We start from the raw sequence: 22,792 nt of genomic DNA on the forward strand, positions 1-22,792 counted from the left end.
TCTCTGCGCACCTCTGCGGCCTCATTCAATCATTGCCACTTCGCCCCCCCCAGCCCCCTTCACTGTTGGTTTTCCTCAAGGGTCAGTTCACGGTCCCCTACTTTTCTCTCTCTCTCTCTATTTCAGCACTCGAATCTCTCCTTACTTCGATTAACCTTCCTCATAATTTCTTCACGGATGACATCGACATTTTCTTCTCCTTTCCATTCCTTTTCCCCTGACCTCGCTTCCAGCATCTCATACTGCCTGGTCTCCATCCAATCTTGGATATCACGTCACTATCTGTCCATTAACCCTTCATAAACCCAAACTATATATTTCCCTGCCTCCCGTTGGCCTCCTCCCTGCCCTACCATATCTTTCCCTCCTTTATCTATTTCCCTGGTTTCTTTAGCTGGCAACCTTGGTGTTATCTTTAACTTCCCTCTCTCTCACCGATCACATTTCTGCCACCACCCGCGCTTGCCGGTTTTACTCGTTTATTCACAAAATCCGACCACTTATTTCAACCTCCGCTGCATAAGTCCTCATCCATTCCGCTATCTTACCTCGTCTGGACTGCTGTCACTCTTTTATCACTTGGTCTCCCCATTTACGCCCCCCCCCTTTCAACAAATCCAAAAACACCTCTGCACGTATCATATTCAGCCTTCTCTACAATTCTAATACCTCGACTCTCCTCGCTCAACTGCATTGGCTCGCCGTTCAAATTCTCATAGTCTTGCCCCCACCTTATCTTGCCACTCTTGTATCATACTACGTCCCTTCTCGCGCTCTACATTCTCAAACGTTGCCGTCTCTCTCTCTATGTTCCTTCTCATCTTTGCGCTCAATCACACTTTCGCTTTCTCTCTTCTTGCCCAGCCTTCGCTTAAACAAACTTCCCCCTCCACATTAAGCAGTCACATTCGCTCACTAATTTCTGCTCCTTCCTCAAAACTCACTTCCTTTCCCTAGCTCATCTCACAGCCCCTTAACCCGCCTCTTCTAACTACTACCGTTACTTCTTCATAATCTCTCTCCTTGGCCCCCTCTCATTCCCCATCCATTCAAGCCATTCGTCATCATTTGCTCACGTATTTTTTTACCTCATTCACGCATCACGGGTTTTCCCATTACTTCCACTCATCGATTGCATTCACCTCATCTTCACCAGTACATGTGCAGTGCATTAGTCAGTGCGCTATATAAATTACGTTGAGAAAAGATAAGCTACGCTCTCAGGGGAGAGCCAGGCTCGTGAAGATGGGTCACTTGAACGGTGATCCCCACGGCCACAGCCCGAAATGTCGGCGTTGACATTACGGCAGTTAATGGGTTAATTAGTGAGCCTGTTGAGCAATAACATCCCCCACTAGGAAGGCAAATTGACTAATTAGTATACAGGTTAGACCTCAAATTGATACCCACGGGCAATAGCAATGAATGATGGAATTATACGTGACATCTCATTTTATTATGTTATGGAGGTTTGCATCCTTGATGCATCCAGTAAAACTACATAGTAACTGTGAATTGACTATACAGTACCGGTATTTAACGCCACTTAACATAATAAACAAAAAGTTGTACATGCATTAATACACAAACAAAATAAACTTATGCTGTTAGATTATGCGAAGTATGTTTTACATGTGAGCCATATCCTGTATAACTCGCTTCTTAAAACATTTTTTTAATAAGTTGAAGCATTTTAAAAACAATTATAAATGTAAAAAAAATTACTGTAAACCTGACCTAATTGCTTCTAATGCCGTGACATCCCAACCCAAAGTGTACACGTCACGCTACGAGCTCATCCGGACTCAAAACGACTCCTCAGGGCAATGGGTAAATCCGCAGGGTGCTGCAGCGCGCATCAGCCAGCGCGGAACCTCCCAACGCGCCTGGAGGCTCACGGTCACGTGGTCCCCAAAACGCATATAAATCAGCAGATTCCACGAGCATCACTGATCTGCCCTCAGTCCAAGCAACCGAAGGCCGGGTGAGTTCTGTTACGTTGTTTTACCATTGTTCATCATTGTTATTGTACATGTTATGAGTGTGCATTTGTAAAAAGAAAATCAAGATACTTTGAAAATGTAAACAATTCACCTTTTGTGACATCAACAGGGACTGCGTGATAAGGTCTTGGGCTGTAGATGCGGAGCCCAAGGAACGCAATTATGGACAACAGAAGCTCCGTGCTCCACCTCGCCACATTTGAAGCCCCGTACCCTGTGCTGGTGCTCATATTCAGCCTGTGCCTTGCAATGTACCTAGCTATGACCGCAGCCAATCTGCTGGTGCTTTTTATGGTGGCAGTGTCCACAGACTTACACAAGCCCATGCACATATTTCTGTGCAATCTTGCGATTGGCGACATTGTTGGCAGCACAGGTGGCTTGCCCAAGCAGCTGCAGGTCCTCCTGACGGGCAACGAAGAGATCCTGTACGTGTCATGTGTCGCACAGATGTTCACAATTCACGCATCCGCCTTAAATGAGGTTTTTACATTGGCCATTATGTCTGTTGATCGCTACCTGGCCATCTGCTACCCACTGCACTACCACACCAAGGTTACTGCAAAGAGATCCATTTTCACGGCATTACTGTCCTGGCTGATTGCAATCGTTTCAGTCAGCATTCAAGTCACCATTCTCGTTTCACTTCAATTAAGCGAAAAGAACAGGCAAATCCAGGGCATAGTTTGTGATAATATGGGAATATTGAAGTTAGCCGTTGGTGACACGAGCAAAATAGATGCGTACTCTAAGTCAAAGGTCGTCGTATTCGTTGCCTCTCCTTTATGTGTCATTGCGTACACCTACGTTCGGATTCTTGTCGAGTGCATGAACTCGAGCTCCTCCGAGTTCAGGAGCAAAGCTCTGCGCACATTCGGCACGCATTTCATGGCGCTCGCCGTCTTTTTCACGGCGCTGTTCTTGGACATCCTTTTGCCGCGCTTTGTGAAGGATGCGGACAGCGAGAGCGCGAGAAACTTAAGATCGGCCGCTCAGTTGGTGTTCTTGCTCAGCCCGGTTGCGAACGTACTCATTTACTGCCTCCGTACGACTGAGCTGAGACTCACAATTAGTAAGCACTTCAAGAAGATCTTGCGTAAGGTGCATTCATGTCCAAAAATCAAAGTTCATGGTTTAGGTTGTGGTTTGAATTATGCTTAGCACAAGAGTCAAATCTTCATGCAAGGGATACAAACGTTTATTTCGTCTACTAAATGTACAATTTATGTGCGCTATGGTTCCTCGGTATCACGTTTTATAACAAGGCGTTGTTTTGGTTGTGCAGTTATATACATGTCTCCATTGCTGAGCTGATAACTTTATATCCAATGAGATGGATATATCCAATGATGAAGTTATGAATAAAATTATCAATTACATCAATACAATGTTACTTAGATGTATTGATTTTGCTTTCTTCAATTAATATGGAAATATGTAGTTTGGAATTAATTTCCTGCTCAATAACATGAAAACAATTAAGCCCTATCTCCAAATCACTCGAAATATTCTTATTATCATCTCAGACCCTATGCCTGGCTTAGCCTGGGTAGTTCTTGGGTTTGCAACCACCTTGTACGAAACTCAAATTTGTCGGCTGTTGTGGAAGGTACATTGTCATTAGAGGGCAATGCAGCGAAAACCATCGTCCTGCACTCCGATGCTCCAATGTCTGTTTAAAACGTAAGCTTTCGTGACCACTATATCTATAATACAGGTATTTTATGGGTTAGATCGCGTAAATATATAAATGTGTCGTTAAACCCGCCACCACCCGACACAGCCAATTAGTAAGGTTTGTCGCGTAAATAGAACATGCCAATTCGTTCCGAATACAGCACATTGCTGTGTTGGAGAGCCAAGCCACAACATTTACAATCTGAGTACGACGTTTCGCCAGTAATTACAACTAGCTTCATCAGGCGACAGTCAGATTTGTGAAACCCACCTATTTCGTTCCTTAAATAGAGGCGTAGATGTGATGCCAACACTGCCTGCTACCAACCACCAACCCACACTAACCAGCCTGATCCAAGTATGGTCAACCCATTCAGCGTAAGGGTCTCTTAGCCAGCAGTGTGTTGGCAAGTATAAATATATTCAGGAGACCCTTGAATATCGCAAGTTACGTTCTTGGAAACTGCGACGAAAGCCAAAACCGCGATATTCAAGACTGAAGCCTTACCGAAATAATGGGGTTAGGTACACGGTGACCAAAAACAGACATCACAATTGAAATAAGTACTGTGCTGTATGCCATATAAATTTAATAATTGAAATAAACATGTAAAACCCATATAAAAAACATTCCTAGAAAATAACTAGGTGTATAAATACTGAATAAATACTGCACCTACCGATGATGATGATCCAAAGCCGATGTGTTTGTCCGCGAGTGGGCAGCGGTGGTGCTGTAGTCAGCGCTACGCTGCGCTACGAATCAGACGACCCGATTTCGATTCCCGCTTACGCCCAACACCGGTGACGATTACCTGAACCGGTCCCGGGCCTCCCCTGGGTCGACTCAGCCTCAAATTAATACCCGGTAGGGCTGAACAATTAATCGATTTCAAAACGAAATCGCAATTTGAAACAATGCGATTAGCAAATCGCAAAGGCTGCGATTTTTTGCGATTTGAAAAGTCCTATAACTTTCTTATTGGAATTGTTTAATTTTTTTATTGTTATAACTATATTATTTGATTGTTCTATTTCAATTTTTTATATATATATAAATACATTTTGGAAGTAATTAATGTATTTTAAGTTGTCATCCTTGCATTTAAATATATAGAGCAGTTGATATTTTGATGGTATCATGTTGTAATGCTTCATCACATGCTTTAAATCTATTACACAGTGAATATTGAACTGAAGCTTGACTTTAACAAAATTAATCGCAAATAAAATCGCAAAATCTGTCAGAAAAATCTCAATTAGATATTTTCTCCAAATCGTTCAGCCCTATTACCCGGTGCAATGTGTAAACATCTCCCCAGTGGAAAAACAAAGGCGGTCGGGCGTGGTGCTGGCCACCCACCCCCTCGTGTGCCGTGCCGGCCTTCATTCGGTGCTCCTCGCTAACAGCACTTTCCCCAGCGGTCTGTTAAGACTACACTGGGGATATTTGTCTCCATGCCCCTCCCCCAATCCCCCGCCCTCATTTCCTTCCCCCACCCCCAATTATTCCCCCATCCATTGCCCCCGCCCCCATCCATTCCCCCCCACCCTCCATTCCCCCCCACCCTCCATTCCCCCCCACCCTCCATTCCCCCCCACCCTCCATTCCCCCCCACCCTCCATTCCCCCCCACCCTCCATTCCCCCCCACCCTCCATTCCCCCCCACCCTCCATTCCCCCCCACCCTCCATTCCCCCCTACCCTCCATTCCCTCCCACCCCCCATTCCCCCCACCCCCCATGTCCCCCCCCCCATTCCCCACACCGCTCTCCACCTCGTTCCCTACCCCATTGCTTCCTCATCCCCACCCCCCAACAATCCCCGCCCCATCCATTCCCACCCCCTCCCCATCTGTCCCCTCCCCCCGGCACGATGATAAACTTTGACCCGTAATGCCAGCATACAATGACCGACTCTGATGAATCTTTATGTTTGCCGTTCCGTAAAAAAAGGTACAGTGCTACTGCTATTGGCCAAACATCCGAATGTAAAAAAAGCTAAATCATCTAATGCAAATGGTTAGTTGGCATGGACGTGACAACACCGTCCCTGACTACGATAGCTTGTCAGGATTCTCCTAAAATGGTGCATTTAGACGAGGTGAGTCCATCTTGGTAAAACGAGGTTAACGATAAAAAAGTGGAAGCACCCATACATTGTCCGCATTAAGCGAGCGTGGGGATGGCGAAGATGGCCAGACAGCACGGGCAGAGACGACAGCCCCTTAAGACCCTGGGACCATCTGTCCGTATCTCATCCCAATCCTCAATCCTGGCGAGTCAAGTTTGGACAAGAGACAACTGAAGAGGCACGTCCAGCACCACCGTCGGTATATATTATTCTTCCAAAACTCGTTACAAAATATCAAAATTTATTATGTTTATTTCTCTATGTATTTGTTTAGCCTCTCTCATTGCAATGTAATGCACATGTAGCCGGTGAGAGCTTCCCTGTAATGAATCACACGTATAAATGTGCAGTCTGCTACGTGTTGCTGTAATTGCTACGGAGAGCGAGGTGTGTTTTTTTCTAATTATAAGTGTTGGCAATAATGATCAGAGAAAGGAACCTAAGCCTTAGGTGCACAGCAGGCCACATCCAGCAGTGTGTAGACTATTCTGAGTACGGGGCACACAACCAGTTCAGATTTGGGGTGAACTGCGTGCAGGTGGGATTACATGAGCTCTGATAAAATATCAAATATAACTTAAGTTAATATAACTTTAATGTTAATCGACTGATAGGAACTCGGTTATGTTAATTGACTGTTTATTGAGTTATTGGTGGTGATACAGATATTCACAAAACTTCGATATTAGAATTCATTTAAATGTATAAAATGCTCAATTGGGGCTGGAATATGATTAACACTGGTGCTCAATCCCATCAACAGAGGCACTGAGCTGAGGTGTTGTGTAACGTGGGGGGGTGATCGGGGTGTAACTGGTCGTGGTTGCAAGTTGTGAGCTGCACACTTATTTAGAGTTACAACATACAGTACCTGTCAACCCCTTATCAGTGCCCGACCTTATTACAGACCAATTCAGACCTTATTGGTCACCCCGTTCGCTTTTAAAATCCGACAGTCCTATCACAAGGGAGAAATAAAAATTAAATTTTTTTTGCCCGTATTGAAACGGCTGTACGACGTATGGATCTGACAACTCAGTTTCGCTGTACAAGAACACGGGTAAACCGTATGGGTTGACAGGTATGCTACTATACACTATTATACTGGACACTATACTATATACACTATACACTGAACTATTATATATCACACTGCTATACACTATACTATATTTACTACTATAATGAGCCAATAATGTCTGTGTGTCCTGTGCGTGACATCACTCACGTCGGCCAGCCCCCCTCATTAATACTCATGAACAGGTGACGTCCTCCACATGGACCTCCTCTCATTAATACAAATTTAGCGGGTGACATCACTCCACATGGAGGGGCGAGGCGCCTCCTCCCCCCTCCTCAACGTCAACTTAAAACCCTCACTATAAAAAGGCAGAACCCTCACGTCACGCGGTCTCCTTTCCGCGATTGAGACATCAAAGTAAAAATGACGTCATGATGAACAAGGCATTATAACCTTTAAATTAAATAAGTCTGTGTCACCGCGGCCTTACAAATTGCACACGAATTGATACAATGAATATCACGTCGCGGTCTGCTTTTCGCTTGCAAGTTTTAGATTTACTGCAATACACCCGTCCTTGGACGTCCTTGGACGGGTGTATTGCAGTACACTACTGCATACTACAACTACTATACACTACACTACTACATACCTGTCTACCCCTTATCAGTGCCTGCCTTATTAAGACCAATTGAGACATTATTGGTCACGCCATGCCCTTAAAAATCTCAGCATTCATCCTACAGTCCCATCTCAAACAAATAGACAAAAACATTTTTACACCACATCACGCACGCGATACCAGCTGGATCTGAGGTGGGAAGTTTATTGTTTTTCACACACACGGTTATTCTGTCATTGTGATCCTGATGCATACCTGTTAACCCAATAACAGTGCCTAGCTTATTACAGACCTTATTGGTCACCCCGTGCCCTTATAAATCTGCAAAGTCCCATCACAAGGGAGAAACACAAACAAATAGACAAACAAAAATAGTTTTTTCCCCGAATTGAAACGGCTGTACACCGTATGGACCTAAAAACTATATTTCTCTGTACAAGAAAGCCGGTAAACCGTATGGGTTGGTAGCTATGTTACAGTGTATTGTTTGCCTTATTTTTGCACGGGAAATTTAATACGATAGCGTCGCCCTCGTGGTGACAGCTATTTATATTCACGGGTGTCAATAACTCACTTATTTTGGTAAATCCAAATCGAATCAATAGACGTAACGGAGTTGAAAGATGATCATAGTGTTTTAGTGATGGTCATGATTGCAAGTTTTGAGCTGTACACTTACTGAAAGTTACAGTGTTATTGTTTGACGTTTTTTGCGCGGGATATAACTTGTTTATTTTTACCAATACAACTCGATTCTATAGACGTCACGGAGTTGAAAGATAATTGGAGTGTTTTAGTGATGATTTTTTCTCGTGATATTGATCATATTTGATGTGATTTTGTTGTTCATTGGGAATGCACAAGATGGCCGACTTAGAACTTAAATTTAACATTGAGCTCATGGGGTGCGCAAAATATGTTTTGGCAGAGGTTACATTCCCGATTGGGATATAAGATATAATAATTGTTAATATGTTTATTGTCAGTAAAATGTTATTTCCATAATTTGCATGTTCATGTAATTCGATCTTTAAAATGCTTTATTATTAATAATATAAATACGTATTGTTTCATTTATACAGTATTATCAGACGTTTGACGTTAAATATTAAAATGTTTCTTGTTAAATGTTTGTTAAAAAATGTACGTCAGCTGTTCAAAGATATGATAAGCGGTTGTTATCATCATTGAGATTTGGGTGGGCTCCGTGTTGAGGGACAGAACTGAGGTTTTGTGTGACGTGGAAGGTGGATAGGTTGTGTCTGGGAACGATTGCGGAAACGCAAATACACCTCGGAAGAACATTTTAAAATAAGGAGCCGTCCAAAAATGACGTCACGCACCTGGGGGGGGGGGGGGGGTCAGACATTTGTGACTGTGTGACGAGGGAGGGGAGTTTTTGCGAAATGTGACGTCACATCAAAATGCGCAACTTTAAATAAATATAGTCAACACTTTGTACTTATTTAAATACACTTTTTAATAAATGTTTTCTCCTACAACATCAGAGTGCAGCGCCACATTAAATACGCACTACAATGACAATAGTTTAAAGCGATTTGAAGCATGTTTTATTTGGGGGGGGGGCAGAGTTTTGTGACGTCATATTTGAGGGGGGGGGTCTGACTTTTTTTGTGACGCCGAGTGACGAGGGGGGGGGGGGCAAAAATTGTCCAAAATCACGTGACGTCATTTATGGACGGCCCCTAAAGCGTAGTTGCTATTTCACAAAGTTGTGGTGCTCATCTGTTGTGGAGTCGCCAACTTCTCGGGAGGACAGAACACGACGCAGAGTATCATCTCATCGTATTCGAACTTTATTTTTGTTGATAAATTTAGCCGACCTGTCTGCCTCGTTACGATTCACGGGAGGAGAGGGACAGGGCAGGCTCGGTAGACACACGTGCATGCTGTGTCAATTCATCTCGATTGCCCTGCTGTAATAAAAACCTCTCCACTCCCTGCGTGTTGTATTATTAACACCTCGGAAAGGAACTGCCAACACACTCTTCAACTTATCAATGTGCACCATGATTTGTAAATAAATGTGAACACCATCGTGAATAAAAATAAACATATAATGACCACATCACTGAGTTCCTTGTCGATATTCTGGGAAGGTTCGTACATTTTGGAGAGAGGAGGGGACAGGGAATAAACAGGAAAATGCGAAATGTCATAATTTACCAGCGCAACTAAATATATCTGAACATTCAAATTGATGTCATGATTTAACTGGATATATCTACATTTACTTATTGTTAACTCTGTATATTTGGAATTTTTGAGACCTCAACAGATGAACGGAAGGGAGTGATTTCCCAAGCAACTGTTCTGGACTCACATATCGATGTGCCCAGGTGTTCAAGTGAAACCCCTTTGTGTATCGAGTTTTGCAATGTTTTGACAGCCGGTTGCCCGTGTTATTTTAGCGCATTGAAAAGACCAAGCTGACTTAACATAATAGATACGTAGTTAAGTACACTGTTAAAACGTCTTCACGTGTTGAGGTTAATTGCAGCCCATAAACCGATGATTTAGGCTCTAATTAAACCCTCCAAGTCTTCGTGAAGTGACTCAACATTACAACTAGCTACACACTCAGGAGAAAGCAGACAATTAAGAGCCAGGCTCGTGAAGATAGGTTACAGATACGCGGATTCCCACAGGTACAGCCCGGAAAGTCATAATTTACATTACAGCAGTTAATGTGTTCATTAATGAGCCCGTTGAGCAATAACATTCCCACTTGGAAGGCATATGGAATCATTAGAATACAAGATCTTGAATTGATACCCAGGGGCAATAGTAATGGATGATGGAATTCTAAGTGACATCTCATTTTATTCTGTTATGGAGGCTTGCATACTTGGTGCCCACAGTAAAACATTACCGATGAATGCACTCTATATATAAAGCCACCATAGATAATACATTCTAAGTTATACATGCATTAACACACTATCTAAGAAAATAAACAAATTCCGTGACATATGCACTATTTTTATATTTGTGCCATATACAACACGATGACTTTTAAAAAGATATTTTTTAAAAAATTTAGGTTGAAGCATTTAAAAATGTATGTAGTGATTTAAAAAAATAACTGTAGACATGACCTAGATCATGGGTCGGCAACCTACGGCTCCGGAGCCGCATGCGGCTCTTTACGGGCTGCTTCTTGACGATATGTACGTATGTACAGTATGTACTCAGATGCATTGCGGCTCTTGAAATACTGAATTTTGTACCGAATTGGAAAGAAATGGCTCTTCTTGTTATTTTGGTTGCCGACCCCTGACCTAGATGCTTCTAATACAGTATTTTTTTTTCCAAAGATTAGGTTGAAGCATTTGAAAAATGTATTTAGTAATAAAAAACACAACTGGAAACAAGACCCAATTGCTTCTAATGCAGTCACCCCCCAACCCGAGGTATACATATCACATTACGAGCTAATCTTGACTCAAAAGACTCCTATGGGCAATGGGTAAATCCGCAGGGCGCTGCAGCACGCACCAGCCATGCGCGGAACCTCCCATCGCGCCTGAAGGCTCACGGTCACGTGGTCCCCAAAACGCATATAAATCAGCAGATTATACGAGCATCACTGATCTGCTCTCAGTTCAAGCAACGAAAACAAGGTGAGTTCTCTTCTATTTTTGAGCCATTGTTCGTCAGTTATTGTTCATATTATTAGTGAGCATTTGTACGTATTTTCACGAACTGTTTTTACTCGAGAATAGGGTTTTTCCCTTTTATCTGGCAACAAAACAAGTGTTAAGTTTTGATGATTACTTGTGTTGCAGTCGAAACGTCGTGAGACGTTAATATTTTTATTATTTTATTATTTCCCTTCTACGTGACTTTACCGAAAGAACCAAGAATATACAGTGAGGGAAAAAAGTATTTGATCCCCTGCTGATTTTGTACGTTTGCCCACTGACAAAGAAATGATCAGTCTATAGTTTAATGGTAGGTTTATTTGAACAGTGAGAGACAGAATAACAACAACAAAATCCAGAAAAATGCATGTCAAAAATGTTATAAATTGATTTGCATTTTAATGAGGGAAATAAGTATTTGACCCCTCTGCAAAACATGACTTAGTACTTGGTGGCAAACCCTTGTTGGCAATCACAGAGGTCAGACGTTTGTTGTAGTTGGCCACCAGGTTTGCACACATCTCAGGAGGGATTTTGTCCCACTCCTCTTGCGGGCGCTGCAGGATTTCAGTCCTTCACGGCGTAGTGTGTTACCAACTGTTTTATTGGTGACTATGGTCCCAGCTGCCTTGAGATCATTGACAAGATCCTCCCATGTAGTTCTGGGCTGATTCCTCACCGTTCTCATGATCATTGCAACTCCACGAGGTGAGATCTTGCATGGAACCCCAGGCCGAGGGAGATTGACAGTTCTTTGTGTTTCTTCCATTTGCGAATAATCGCACCAACTGTTGTCACCTTCTCACCAAGCTGCTTGGCAATGGTCTTGTAGCCCATTCCAGCCTTGTGTAGGTCTACAATCTTGTCCCTGACATCCTTGGAGAGCTCTTTGTTCTTGGCCATGGTGGAGAGTTTGGAATCTGATTGATTGCTTCTGTGAACAGTTGTCTTTTATACAGGTAATAAGCTGAGGTTAGGAGCACTCCCTTTATGAGTGTGCTCCTAATCTCAGCTCGTTACCTGTATAAAAGACACCTGGGAGCCAGAAATCTGATTTAGAAGGGGTCAAATATTTATTTCCCTCATTAAAATGCAAATCAATTTATAACATTTTTGACATGCGTTTTTATGAATTATTTTGTTGTTATTCTGTCTCTCACTGTTCAAATAAACCTACCATTAAAATTATAGACTGATCATTTCTTTGTCAGTGGGCAAACGTACAAAATCAGCAGGGGATCAAATACTTTTTTCCCTCACTGTAGGTGTTACGTTGTTTAAACACCAAACTGAAACCTATTAGAAGGAATCATGTCTGAATAAACCACAAAACTTGTGGTCAAAATGCAAACAAAAACCATACTCTGATAATATAAGCATTGTCTTTGAAACTGATTGCTCCACACCAGAGGCAGCTTACTTTTGAGTCTCGTCTCAAACGGTGTTAGACCAGAGGACGCCAAAAGGCGTACAGCACAAAAACAACGCACCATCAGAGTAATGAAAGCTCGGGGTGAGCATCTACATCACATGTGTCAAACATAAGGCCCGCGGGCCAAATGCGGCCCGCCAGGCCATTTTGTGGCCCTCACAGAGTTGCTGGCTGGGGAGTGCCGGGTGTCACGTGACAACCCGGCACTCAAAGTGAAACCGTCGCGGGACACAGATGAACATTGATACTATGACTGATACTCCTGCTGTTATGGAGTGACTCATGCAGCCAGCTATGGCTGCAAAATTTGGTCGTACATCTTATGTATAAATTTGAATCACAGTTCCTATGATCATTGTTACATTGTGTTTTGCTTTATTTTGGTTATTTTGAAAACGGTTTGGTTAAGCCATGTGTGTTTGTTGGAGTACAGAGTTAACTACAATCTAAATTGTATTATGGTTGTTATTGTTTGACTTGCATCCCACTGGGAATTTTGCACACAGTGTTGATATACGGTGTTTTTTCTGGAAGGCTTTGCTGTTTTTTCCTGGATTTTTCTGTTGCATGTAGTCACTTTAAGATGTCCATTGTTCATGTTTTTGTTTATTGCGGTTGCACCCGAGTCAAGAGCCGCATGGCTCACAGGGTTATGACTAATGAATATAATATCTACTTGCCATTATTTTTCCTAGACTTCTAATTTCAGAGTTAATTATTACTTAAGTTACGACTAAAACCAGTAATAATCCAATGCAGAGGTCATTATTGAATATGATAAAGAGTAGATACATTTACATAGTCTTACAGATACAACCGGCCCTTTGATGCGGCCCAAGATAAAATTGAGTTCGACACCCATGATCTACATCATGGGAGCTCCTTTGCCAGTACCGAAATATAAACGGTTTCACTTTGGTGTTTTAACAACTTAACACCTGTTTTGTTGCCAGATAAAAAAGGGGAAAAAACCTATTCTCATATTTTGGTACTGGAAAAGGAGGTCCCATGATGTTTTTATTTAACAATGTTTTGTTACTTCAACAGGGACTGCGTGATAAGGTCTCAGGCTATAGACACAGGAGCCCAAGGAACGCAATTATGGAGAACAGAAGCTCCGTGCTCCTCCTCGCAACATTTGAAGCCCCGTACTCTATACAGGTGCTGATATTCAGCCTGTGCCTTGCGATGTACCTAACTATAACTGCAGCCAATCTGTTGGTGCTCGTGACGGTGGCAGTATCCACAGACTTACACAAGCCCATGCACATTTTTTTGTGCAATCTCGCAATTGGCGACATCATTATCAGCACCGGTGGCTTGCCCAAGCAGCTGCACGTTCTCCTGACAGGCGACAGAGAGATCCTGTACGTGTCATGTGTCGCACAGATGTTCACACTTCACATATCTGGCAAGAATGAGATTTTCACATTGGCTATGATGTCTGTTGATCGCTACATGGCTATCTGCTACCCATTGCACTACCACACCAAGGTTACTGCAAAGAGATCCATTTTCACGGCATTACTGTCCTGGCTCATTGCAATCGTTACAGTCAGCATTATAGTCATCCTTCAATTGTCAATGCAATTAAGAGAAAAAAACAGGCAAATCGAGGGCATAGTTTGTGATAACATGGGATTATTAAAGTTGGCTGTCGGTGACACGAGCAAAATGGATGTTGTCGGATCGTCAATGGTTGCAACGTTGGTTGTATTTCCTCTCTGTGTGGTGGCGTACACCTACGTTAGGATTTTTATTGAGTGCAAGAATTCGAGCTCTGCATTCAGGAGCAAAGCTATGCACACATTCGGCACGCATTTCATGGCACTCGCTGTGTTTTTCACGTCAGTTTTTTTAGACATCCTTTTTCCGCGCTTTGTGAAGGATGCAGACAGCGAGGGCATCAATTTGAGATGCGCCACTCAGTTAGTTTTTTTGCTCAGCCCGATTGCGAACGTACTCATTTATTGCCTACGCACCCTTGAGCTGAGGCTCGCAATTAATACGCAATTGAACAACATATTGAGAAAGGTGCATTTCTGTCCAACAATCAAAGTGAATGTATCAGATCGTGGTTGAATGATGCTTAACACAAAGCACAGTTTAGGGTATACCTCAGTTAACCCAATAGATATGTAGTTTCAATAAATCTGATTTCATTCCACTTCCCACCCTATCTTCGTGTTTTACTGCAGTTTCTGACTGGCTCGCAGCAAATTTTCTTTTTTTAATCACTCTAAAACTGAAGTTCACTTTATTGATAAAAAAAACATCAATTACCTCACATCATCAACCTACTGTCCATCGACATATTTGTCAACAGGCACAAAATCTGGGTTTCATTCTTGACTCCAACATCTCCTTTTCTACTCACATTTCCTCCATGAGCAAGACCGCTTACTTTCATCTTCGCAATATTTCTCGTATCCACAACTGTCTCTCCCATACAGCTGCAGAAACAATTATTGAATTTGTAATTTCCAGGCTAGACTGCTGAAATTGTCTGTTTATGCGGTCTTCCTTTGTCTCTGATCCTACGTGCCCAGTATGTGCATAACGCAGCTGCAAGAGTACTCACTCATACCCGGAAGCATCATCATTTTACACCCATTTCACGATCCCTGTGCGGGCAACCTATCCAGTCCAGAATCACCTTGAAGATCGCACTCGCAGACTTAAAATTTCTTCACGGGCTAGCCTTTGCCTATGGTTCCTCTCTGATTTTCAGGTTACTCCCGTCCCCGGGTTCTCTGTCTTCTCTAGGTCTGCCCTCTACCTCCCACTTCACAACACGCAAATCAACTCCATATGATTAAAATATGAACTGAAGGTAATTTTATTCATCCAGGCATACGCGAGAAAAAAAGGTAATAACTTTTTGGACTGATTGATATAAATTCGTCGTTACATTTTGGCACTCCACCGCCCCTCCTGTGAAGGTTTCCTCGCTTAGTTGGGAAATTGGGATTGTGGTCTAGGATGTTGACCTATTGGACTCATTTCTTTGTTTTGATCACTTTTTTCTTGTTTGTAGGCTTTTTCTTTTGGTGCCATTTATTAATTTGTTTATTCATTTTAGATTTTGCTTGGTCGTTAGGAGTTTCAATTGCTTGGTTTGTACATATGTGTAAGCATGTGTTGGGTTTCTTTCGTGCCGCGCGTAACCAACCGTGTACACAGGATTTGGTCCGAATATATAATGAATTAGCGGGAAGTACCCGGCGTTGTCCGGGTCAAACAAATATTTAAAATCTACTCTTAAAAATCTAACAGCAGTGCATACTGACTGTGGTGGTACCTGCTATAATTACAGCAGTGCATACAGACTGTGGTGGTACCTGCTATCACTACAGTAGTACATGCTGACTCTATAGCAGTATTTATCGACTCTATAGCATAAAGTACTCACCTGACAGAGTGGCGTGGTGAGGTCTAGTCCCGTGCAGAGCCTCCGACCTCGCCTAGATTGTCCAGCCGGCCGAGGTGGCACCTTGGCAGGCTGGGATTGGGATGCTAGGCCTGACCCCCACCCCCCAGCCATGATCTCCCCGTCTGCTTGCAGTAATCTACGGCCTATAGTGGTAGGATCTACCGATTGTATAGTAGTAACTGCATGCATCGGAGTGGGGGGGACATCACACAGTGAATAATTAACTGAGCATTTAGTGTATTTTAATAGCATTTTAAACGCGAAAGAAAATGTCCCCCTCAGTCCCACCGAAGGCGTGCGACTTGGCATGGACCATCCCCCCCACCAAAGGTGCGTGAGCTGGTACGGTCGTACACGCGTCATGAATAAAAAAAAGCACGCAAAAATCGCACTAAATCGGTAACTAAACTAATTAAAGTTGACGGATGTGGAAAAGGAATAGCACTTGCTCACAGCGAGGCTTATGGCGTGGTACCTGGCTATTTTTATTTTTACATTAACTCCACCATTGGAGAGCCAAATCCTTCGCAAGCATGCAAACACAAACAAACCCACACAAACCTAAACACAGCCCACGCCACAAACCCATGGACAAATTTTCACTTTTATATATATCGAAGATGTACAGCATTGTGGGATGCTGTTGACATGACACTGTATAAAATTTGAATATTATGAGTCACGAAGTAGATGCGTTCCATGACATCACTCCATTTTTAGAAAGGTAGATATAACATGGGAGGCATAGGGATGCTCTCCAGAATTTCAAACAAGGGGGGTACAATAGGAAAAATTTCTGCACAGTAGCCTTCACTTTGTCTGCTTGGTTTAAAATGGTCTTTAAGGTGGACTACACTAACACTAACGAATGTGCCACTTCACTTTTCATCTCACTTGCCTCTACCCTCCTATGATGTGCATTTCCGTTTCCAAGAAGATGGATTTAAGCTGCAGTTCTTGCCCAGTAAGGCCACTACATGGTCGGTCACCGCATCGTGTGCTTTCAGATGCACTTCTATGGCTGTCTGGAACGCTCTTCCTTCCGAAATTAGGAAGACACTGGAGCTAAGCACTTTCAAAATCTTGATTGAAAATTAAATCCTTTATAACTGCTTTTTGTGTTTAGTTTATTTTCCTTCCCCCCACCACCGATTAGCAACGTTGGCTACGTACAGTGGTGCGAAATAATGTCAACATACATAATAGAGGTAGTACAATTATTATATCACTGAAAAAAGCACAATAACATTTTACCAGCACAAGGAGCTCGAGCAAATGGCAGGCGGGAGAGGGGAAGACTGTGGCAGCGCGCCGCTGATTGTGCCCAGTGAGGGAGACTCGCGAGGCTCTTCACTGATTGACTGCTGTTCACTTACAGCAAAACAAACCCCACTCAGTCGCGTTCACAATTATACTCTTGAATAGATTTGCATCATTTCTGAAGATGTTTTTTTGTTGTTCAAACAATATGGGGGAGAAGCAGCCCTCCATGGCTGACTTCGTTATGAAGGAGCTCCGTTTCCAGAGGATTCGTTAACCAAGGTATTACTGTGGCCAACTCTTCATGCAATGAGTACAAACTTTAATTCGGCTACTCAGTGTAAATTTCATGAAATACTATTCACCATGATACTTGTCACGTTTCATAACTTAAGGATTTATGTAGGCTGTCTGGTTATATACAGGTCTCCAATGCTGAGTGGAGACTTTTATATCCAATCAAACTATATATACTCAATATAAATGGAGAAAAAATATGTTATTCTTGCAAAAAGTAAATGATATTGTCTTATTCGGGTAATAATGAAATATTTTGTGAAGAATCAATGTCCTGCTCAGTGTTGTGCTGGATGGTGCTTGGGTGGCTGACCACCATGCATAAAACTCGTGTTTGTAGGCTGTTGAAAAATCCAGGGTTGTGCTGCCCTCCTATGCTCCCATTTCCAATTCCACCAACACGCACTGACCAGTGGATTGACAAATTGGCTGTACATACACCGTAAGGCATACATATGTAATAAACCACTTCGACGACAATCTTGGATTCGAGTCTTCTTTATTATTTATTTCTCGATGGCTGGATAGGTCCGCGTTCTTTCCACGTAAACACCGCTCGCTCCTCGTTCCGCAGTGTAAGTTGTTGTTGTCCCGCACACGGCGCGCTCACAGTCCCCGCTCTCGTGCACCTCTGGCAGACGGCGCGCAAGGAGACAACCTCCGGTCCGCCACATGGCCGCTGGCGTTCCGGAGGTGCGAGACGTGGTCCCGCTTCCAGACTTCACAAACTGACCACGAGCCTCTTCCTGCTTCCCCTTATAACTCCCCTCACACGCCACCAAGCCCCGCCTATAGCCACGCCCCCTCACGAATCCTCTAGATGGTTACCCATGAGCACACTTGATCTCTGCCCTTGAACTTTGGCCCAATTGATCCCATCTACCTAATTGCCAAATGGCTGCAGCGGCGGAGCCTATCCCACCGATCGGCGACCGTCGGTGTACTCTCGTATTACATCACCTCCCCACCCGGCTAGGAACGAGGCAAAGCGTATAATGCGAGAGACACCGCGAATGATGGGAGGCAAAACAGGTCCCTTTGGGGGTGTAACTGGCAACTGAGGTGGCACATCGGACGCATCAGACCCCGGCAGGGTACTCATTGGGGATGAAGGATCAGCGGCGTGAACCCGCCTGGATACGTACACATTGAGGATTGCGTATTTCTATCAATTCCACAGGCCCTTGCCATGGCCTGTGCAGCTTAAGAGAAGTACCCACTGGCACCTGGGGGAAATGGAGCCAGGCCCAGTTACCCACAGCCCACGGCATGTCGCGATGTGACCGACGAGCACATCGCTCGTTACGGGCCTGGGTTTTGGCCATGGCAATTCGTGCCGCCTCCCGTGCTTATGTGACACGGCGAACAGAGTCGTAGACGCGTTCGGGGAGGGTCTGCGCGGGCTCTTTAGTGGGCGCTCCCAGTTGTACGCCAATCGGTGACACGTTCTCCCGACCATACATGAGGAAGAACGGCGAGTATCCTGTAGAAGCATGCGGGGCCATACAGTAGGCAGAGAGCACACTAGGAATGTGAAGATCCCAATCGGCCTGCTTCTCGCTTACAGTGTGGCAGAGCATGGCAGACAAAGTACAGTTCAATCGCTCAACCATCCCATCCATTTGCGGGTGGTAAGGCGAAGTCCGTATCTTCTTAGTGCCCAAGGCATCACACACATTATGCAGCAACTTAGACGGTAAATTTCGACCTTGGTCCGTAAGCAACCTTTCCGGCGCACCTTTGTCCATCACGTAACCGTTCAAAAATGCATAGGTGATGGACGATGCCGACTGTTCAGGCAAGGCCCAAGCCACCGGCCAACGTGAAAAATATTCCACCCCCACTAACAAGAGTCAGCCGACATCGCAACGAAACCAAAGAGTCATTCAACAGCTGCTCGCGTATCCATATCGAGTGTGGCAGGTTCAACGCACTGTCAGCCGGCCCCAGGCAGGCATTGTCCGTGGAATCCGCCACCGTGGACATGACAGGCCGAGGGGGCTGAGGGAGACGTGTGCACCAATTAGTGCCTGACGCACACCCGCTAGGGGACCCCTGCGGCAACCTGGAGAGCGCATCCGCATTACGATGGCGAGAAACCTCATTGGAGAAGTCCTGCCATGTCTCAAGCCATTCGAGACAGCTGGCCAGAAGGTTGTTCAATCTTTAAGGAATACTGCAGGGCAGCATGGTCAATGCGTACAATTAATGTTTTACCATACAGGTAAGGACGATATTAGCAAACGAAATGGATGATCGCCAATAGTTCCCTGCGTGTAACACAATAGCGAGTCTCTGCCAGAGAGAGGACACGGCTACCATACGCTACCACCCTTTCCACTCCATCTTTGCACTGGGACAAAACGGTGCCAATGCCCGTATCGCTGGCATCAGTGTCCAGGATAAAGGGCAAAGAGAAGTCAAGATAATCAAGTGTCGGCACGGTCGCCAACCGATCCCGAAGGGCTCTGAACGCCTGCTCCTCCTCCAATCCCCATTTAAACCTCAAATTTTTCGCTGTCAGGACGTGCAGAGGCCTCGCGATGGTAGCAAAATTTGGAACAAACCGACGGTAGTAGGACGCGAACATGACAAAACGATGCAAATCCCCCACAAAGGTGGGGTTTGGCCAGTCACGGACGCAAGAAGTTTTGTCTGGGTCCATGGCGACGCCATCGGAGCTGGCAATGTGACCTAAGTAACACATGGAGCGTTGCAGAAGATGACACTACTTAGCTTTAAATTTGAGATTAGCGGAACACATCCTATCGAAAACAGCCTTCAATCGCTGAAGGTGCTCCTCGAACGTACGACTGAACACAATAACATCATCTAAGTATATGAGACATGTGTCCCATTGCAACCCAGAACGTGGCGGGAGCGGCGTTCAATCCCATGGGAAGACAGTTAAATTGAAACAGTCCCTGAGGCATACGGAATGCCGTCTTCGACTTTGAAGAATCATCGAGGGGCAGCTGCCAAAATCCCAAAGAAAGATCGAGGGTGGAAAAGTATTTCGCTCCTGACAAGGCATCGAGGGAATCATCCATTTGTGGCAGAGAGTACGCATCTGCCACGGACACCTTATTTAGCTTATGGAAATCAACACAAAACTGGAGGCTACCATCCTTTTTCTTAACGAGCACAACAGGAGTGCCCCAAGGGCTATTAGATAGAGAATTGATGTCAGCAGCAAGAATCTCATCCACCGCGCAGCACACATGGTCCCTCTCCGAGAGACTCAGCCAGTGTGGGTTCATCCGTATAGGGCTCGCCTCACCGGTCTCGATGTGGTGGGACAATAGTGATCTGCGACCCAAATCAAAATCGTTCTTGCTAAAGACGTCAGCATAGTCGGACAGCAGCGCCCGTAGCGTGCTACATTGTTCAATGGCCAATGATACATTTTCCTGGCACAATTCCGTGATCCACCGATTGTCAGATTTTGCACTGTAATCAACCGCCCCAGCCAATTTTTGTGATCGGCCCTCATCGTGATCTGTAAAAGCGGTAGTGGCGTGAGCCAAAATCATACCAGCCGGGACCAAAATACCTTCTGGACCCCCGTTTAAAACCGGGAATAACGGGGCCTGACCGGCCCGGACAATCGTCTGTGCACCCACAAGAGCAAGACTCTTGCTGGCGGTGTTTGACGGGGACAACAGAACCCCTGCTGCCGCATCTACTTCGTCGAAACGTTTCCGGTATAGCAATGGAACGAGCATTTGGCAGCCCGGAGGAATCTCCATCGTGACATCCGCAAGCGCCTGCATGGCAACACATGGCGAGGGATGACTCAACGGGATGGCAAAAAAAACATCTTACGCCCTGCTGGCAACTCCAGACAGCTCTGATCGACAATAATTTTAATCAGTATTCTACGAAGAAAGTCGGTGCCCAACAAGCAGGGCACCACCAAGGACCTGGAAACCAAGACCGTCCCCGACACAGCCACATTACCAATGGCGACATGAACTTCCACTTGTCCGATAATGCCCATACTCCCCCCATTAGCAGCAACACACGCATTGAAAGCCAGCCGTACACGTGAAGCAGGAATAGAAAAAAGGTGGAAGATGACATCGGAGATAATAGTGGCTGATGCACCGGTGTCCACTAATATCTGAACGTCCACCCCCTGTATAGAACCCGGCACCGTGGAGGATCCCTCTGCAGCCGCCACAACACAGCGTGCTAATTTCCTCTATTGCGTAATCGTATGTGGCGAACCCTCAATGGCATCGTGTGAGTCGCGAACCGGTGGATCATTACGCGCGTCAGAAGATGCATGAGGTCTCAATATATGCCGGGTGTCTGATGCGTGCCGACTTGCCTGGCCAGGGTCACGGTCTGCCTATGGAGGCGACGCTGGAGATGGAGTCCCAGGAGGCGGTGAAGGACGGGGACGACTCCGACAGTCACGCCACACTTGAAGCACGTCGTCCCAGCCCGCCGGGTGGCCCCATCGCCGTCCCCATGCATTGTTGAGGACTCACCCCGACACATCCCAGGTTTCCGTTGTGGATCCCAGTGAGGCGCGGTGGCGGCCAGGTCTCCGGACTCCACGTCATCCGGGATGTTGACAACTCAAGATGGCACCCATTCAATCGGCTCACCATCCTTGGCAGGGTCTCCCATCCAGGCGGCCATCTGCGCCCAACGGCACAAGTTGTCTTGGGCGTCGAGGCACCTGGCAGCCCACCAGGATGTCAGCGGCTCATGACCGCACACAAGCAGCGAAATACCCATCTCCTTGGACAACTCCAACATCTTGCCCAGAATGAGAGGGTCAATTACATCAGGTCTTGCGTCGAGGCGCCAACAAAGCACCCCGGTAGGCAAGGGAAGACTCGTTGGTCCCCTGCCGACGATGCATTTAATTTCCTCTGAGTGTCCAACGGTGGTTCATAAACTTCCGCCATCTCGGCAAACGCACCCTTCAACGTATTTTTCTTCTCAGAGGGAATGGAGCGGAACACCGCTAGCGATACGTCGTCGAGGAGAGTAGGCAAGGCATCCAACACCTCCTCCTCTGTCCACCGCACTGAACGAAATGCCGACTCGAACCGCCAAGTAAAAGCGACAAATTCCTTGATGTGAGGAAGACGATGGCTCCACCCCTCGCTGCTATCACTGGGTGACGCTGTCACCGCCGGCCGCGCGCCACGTGGCTCTGGTGAAATGGCGGGCTCCGACTGTGCACCCGCAGATGCGCCCAAGATGGCGGCTTTATGCCACGTGGCGGCCGA

General features: G+C 45.2%; 2 protein-coding genes across 2 annotated transcripts; both read left to right on the plus strand.

Annotated features, from left to right (window-relative positions):
* Positions 1 to 2,165: 2,165 nt before the first annotated feature.
* On the plus strand, positions 2,166 to 3,164 carry LOC144734490 (olfactory receptor 6F1-like). The gene has a single exon (XM_078616711.1). The coding sequence runs from the start codon at positions 2,166 to 2,168 to the stop codon at positions 3,162 to 3,164; it is 999 nt and encodes a 332-aa protein (XP_078472837.1).
* A 10,490-nt stretch (positions 3,165 to 13,654) lies between these two features.
* Positions 13,655 to 14,635, plus strand: LOC144734542 (olfactory receptor 1500-like). Its single transcript, XM_078616788.1, has one exon. It carries the CDS (start codon positions 13,655 to 13,657, stop codon positions 14,633 to 14,635), a length of 981 nt encoding a protein of 326 aa, XP_078472914.1.
* Positions 14,636 to 22,792: the final 8,157 nt, after the last annotated feature.

This window comes from Lampetra planeri, chromosome 51 (assembly GCF_965212315.1).
Source record: "Lampetra planeri chromosome 51, kcLamPlan1.2.h2, whole genome shotgun sequence".
Classification (NCBI taxonomy): domain Eukaryota; kingdom Metazoa; phylum Chordata; class Hyperoartia; order Petromyzontiformes; family Petromyzontidae; genus Lampetra; species Lampetra planeri.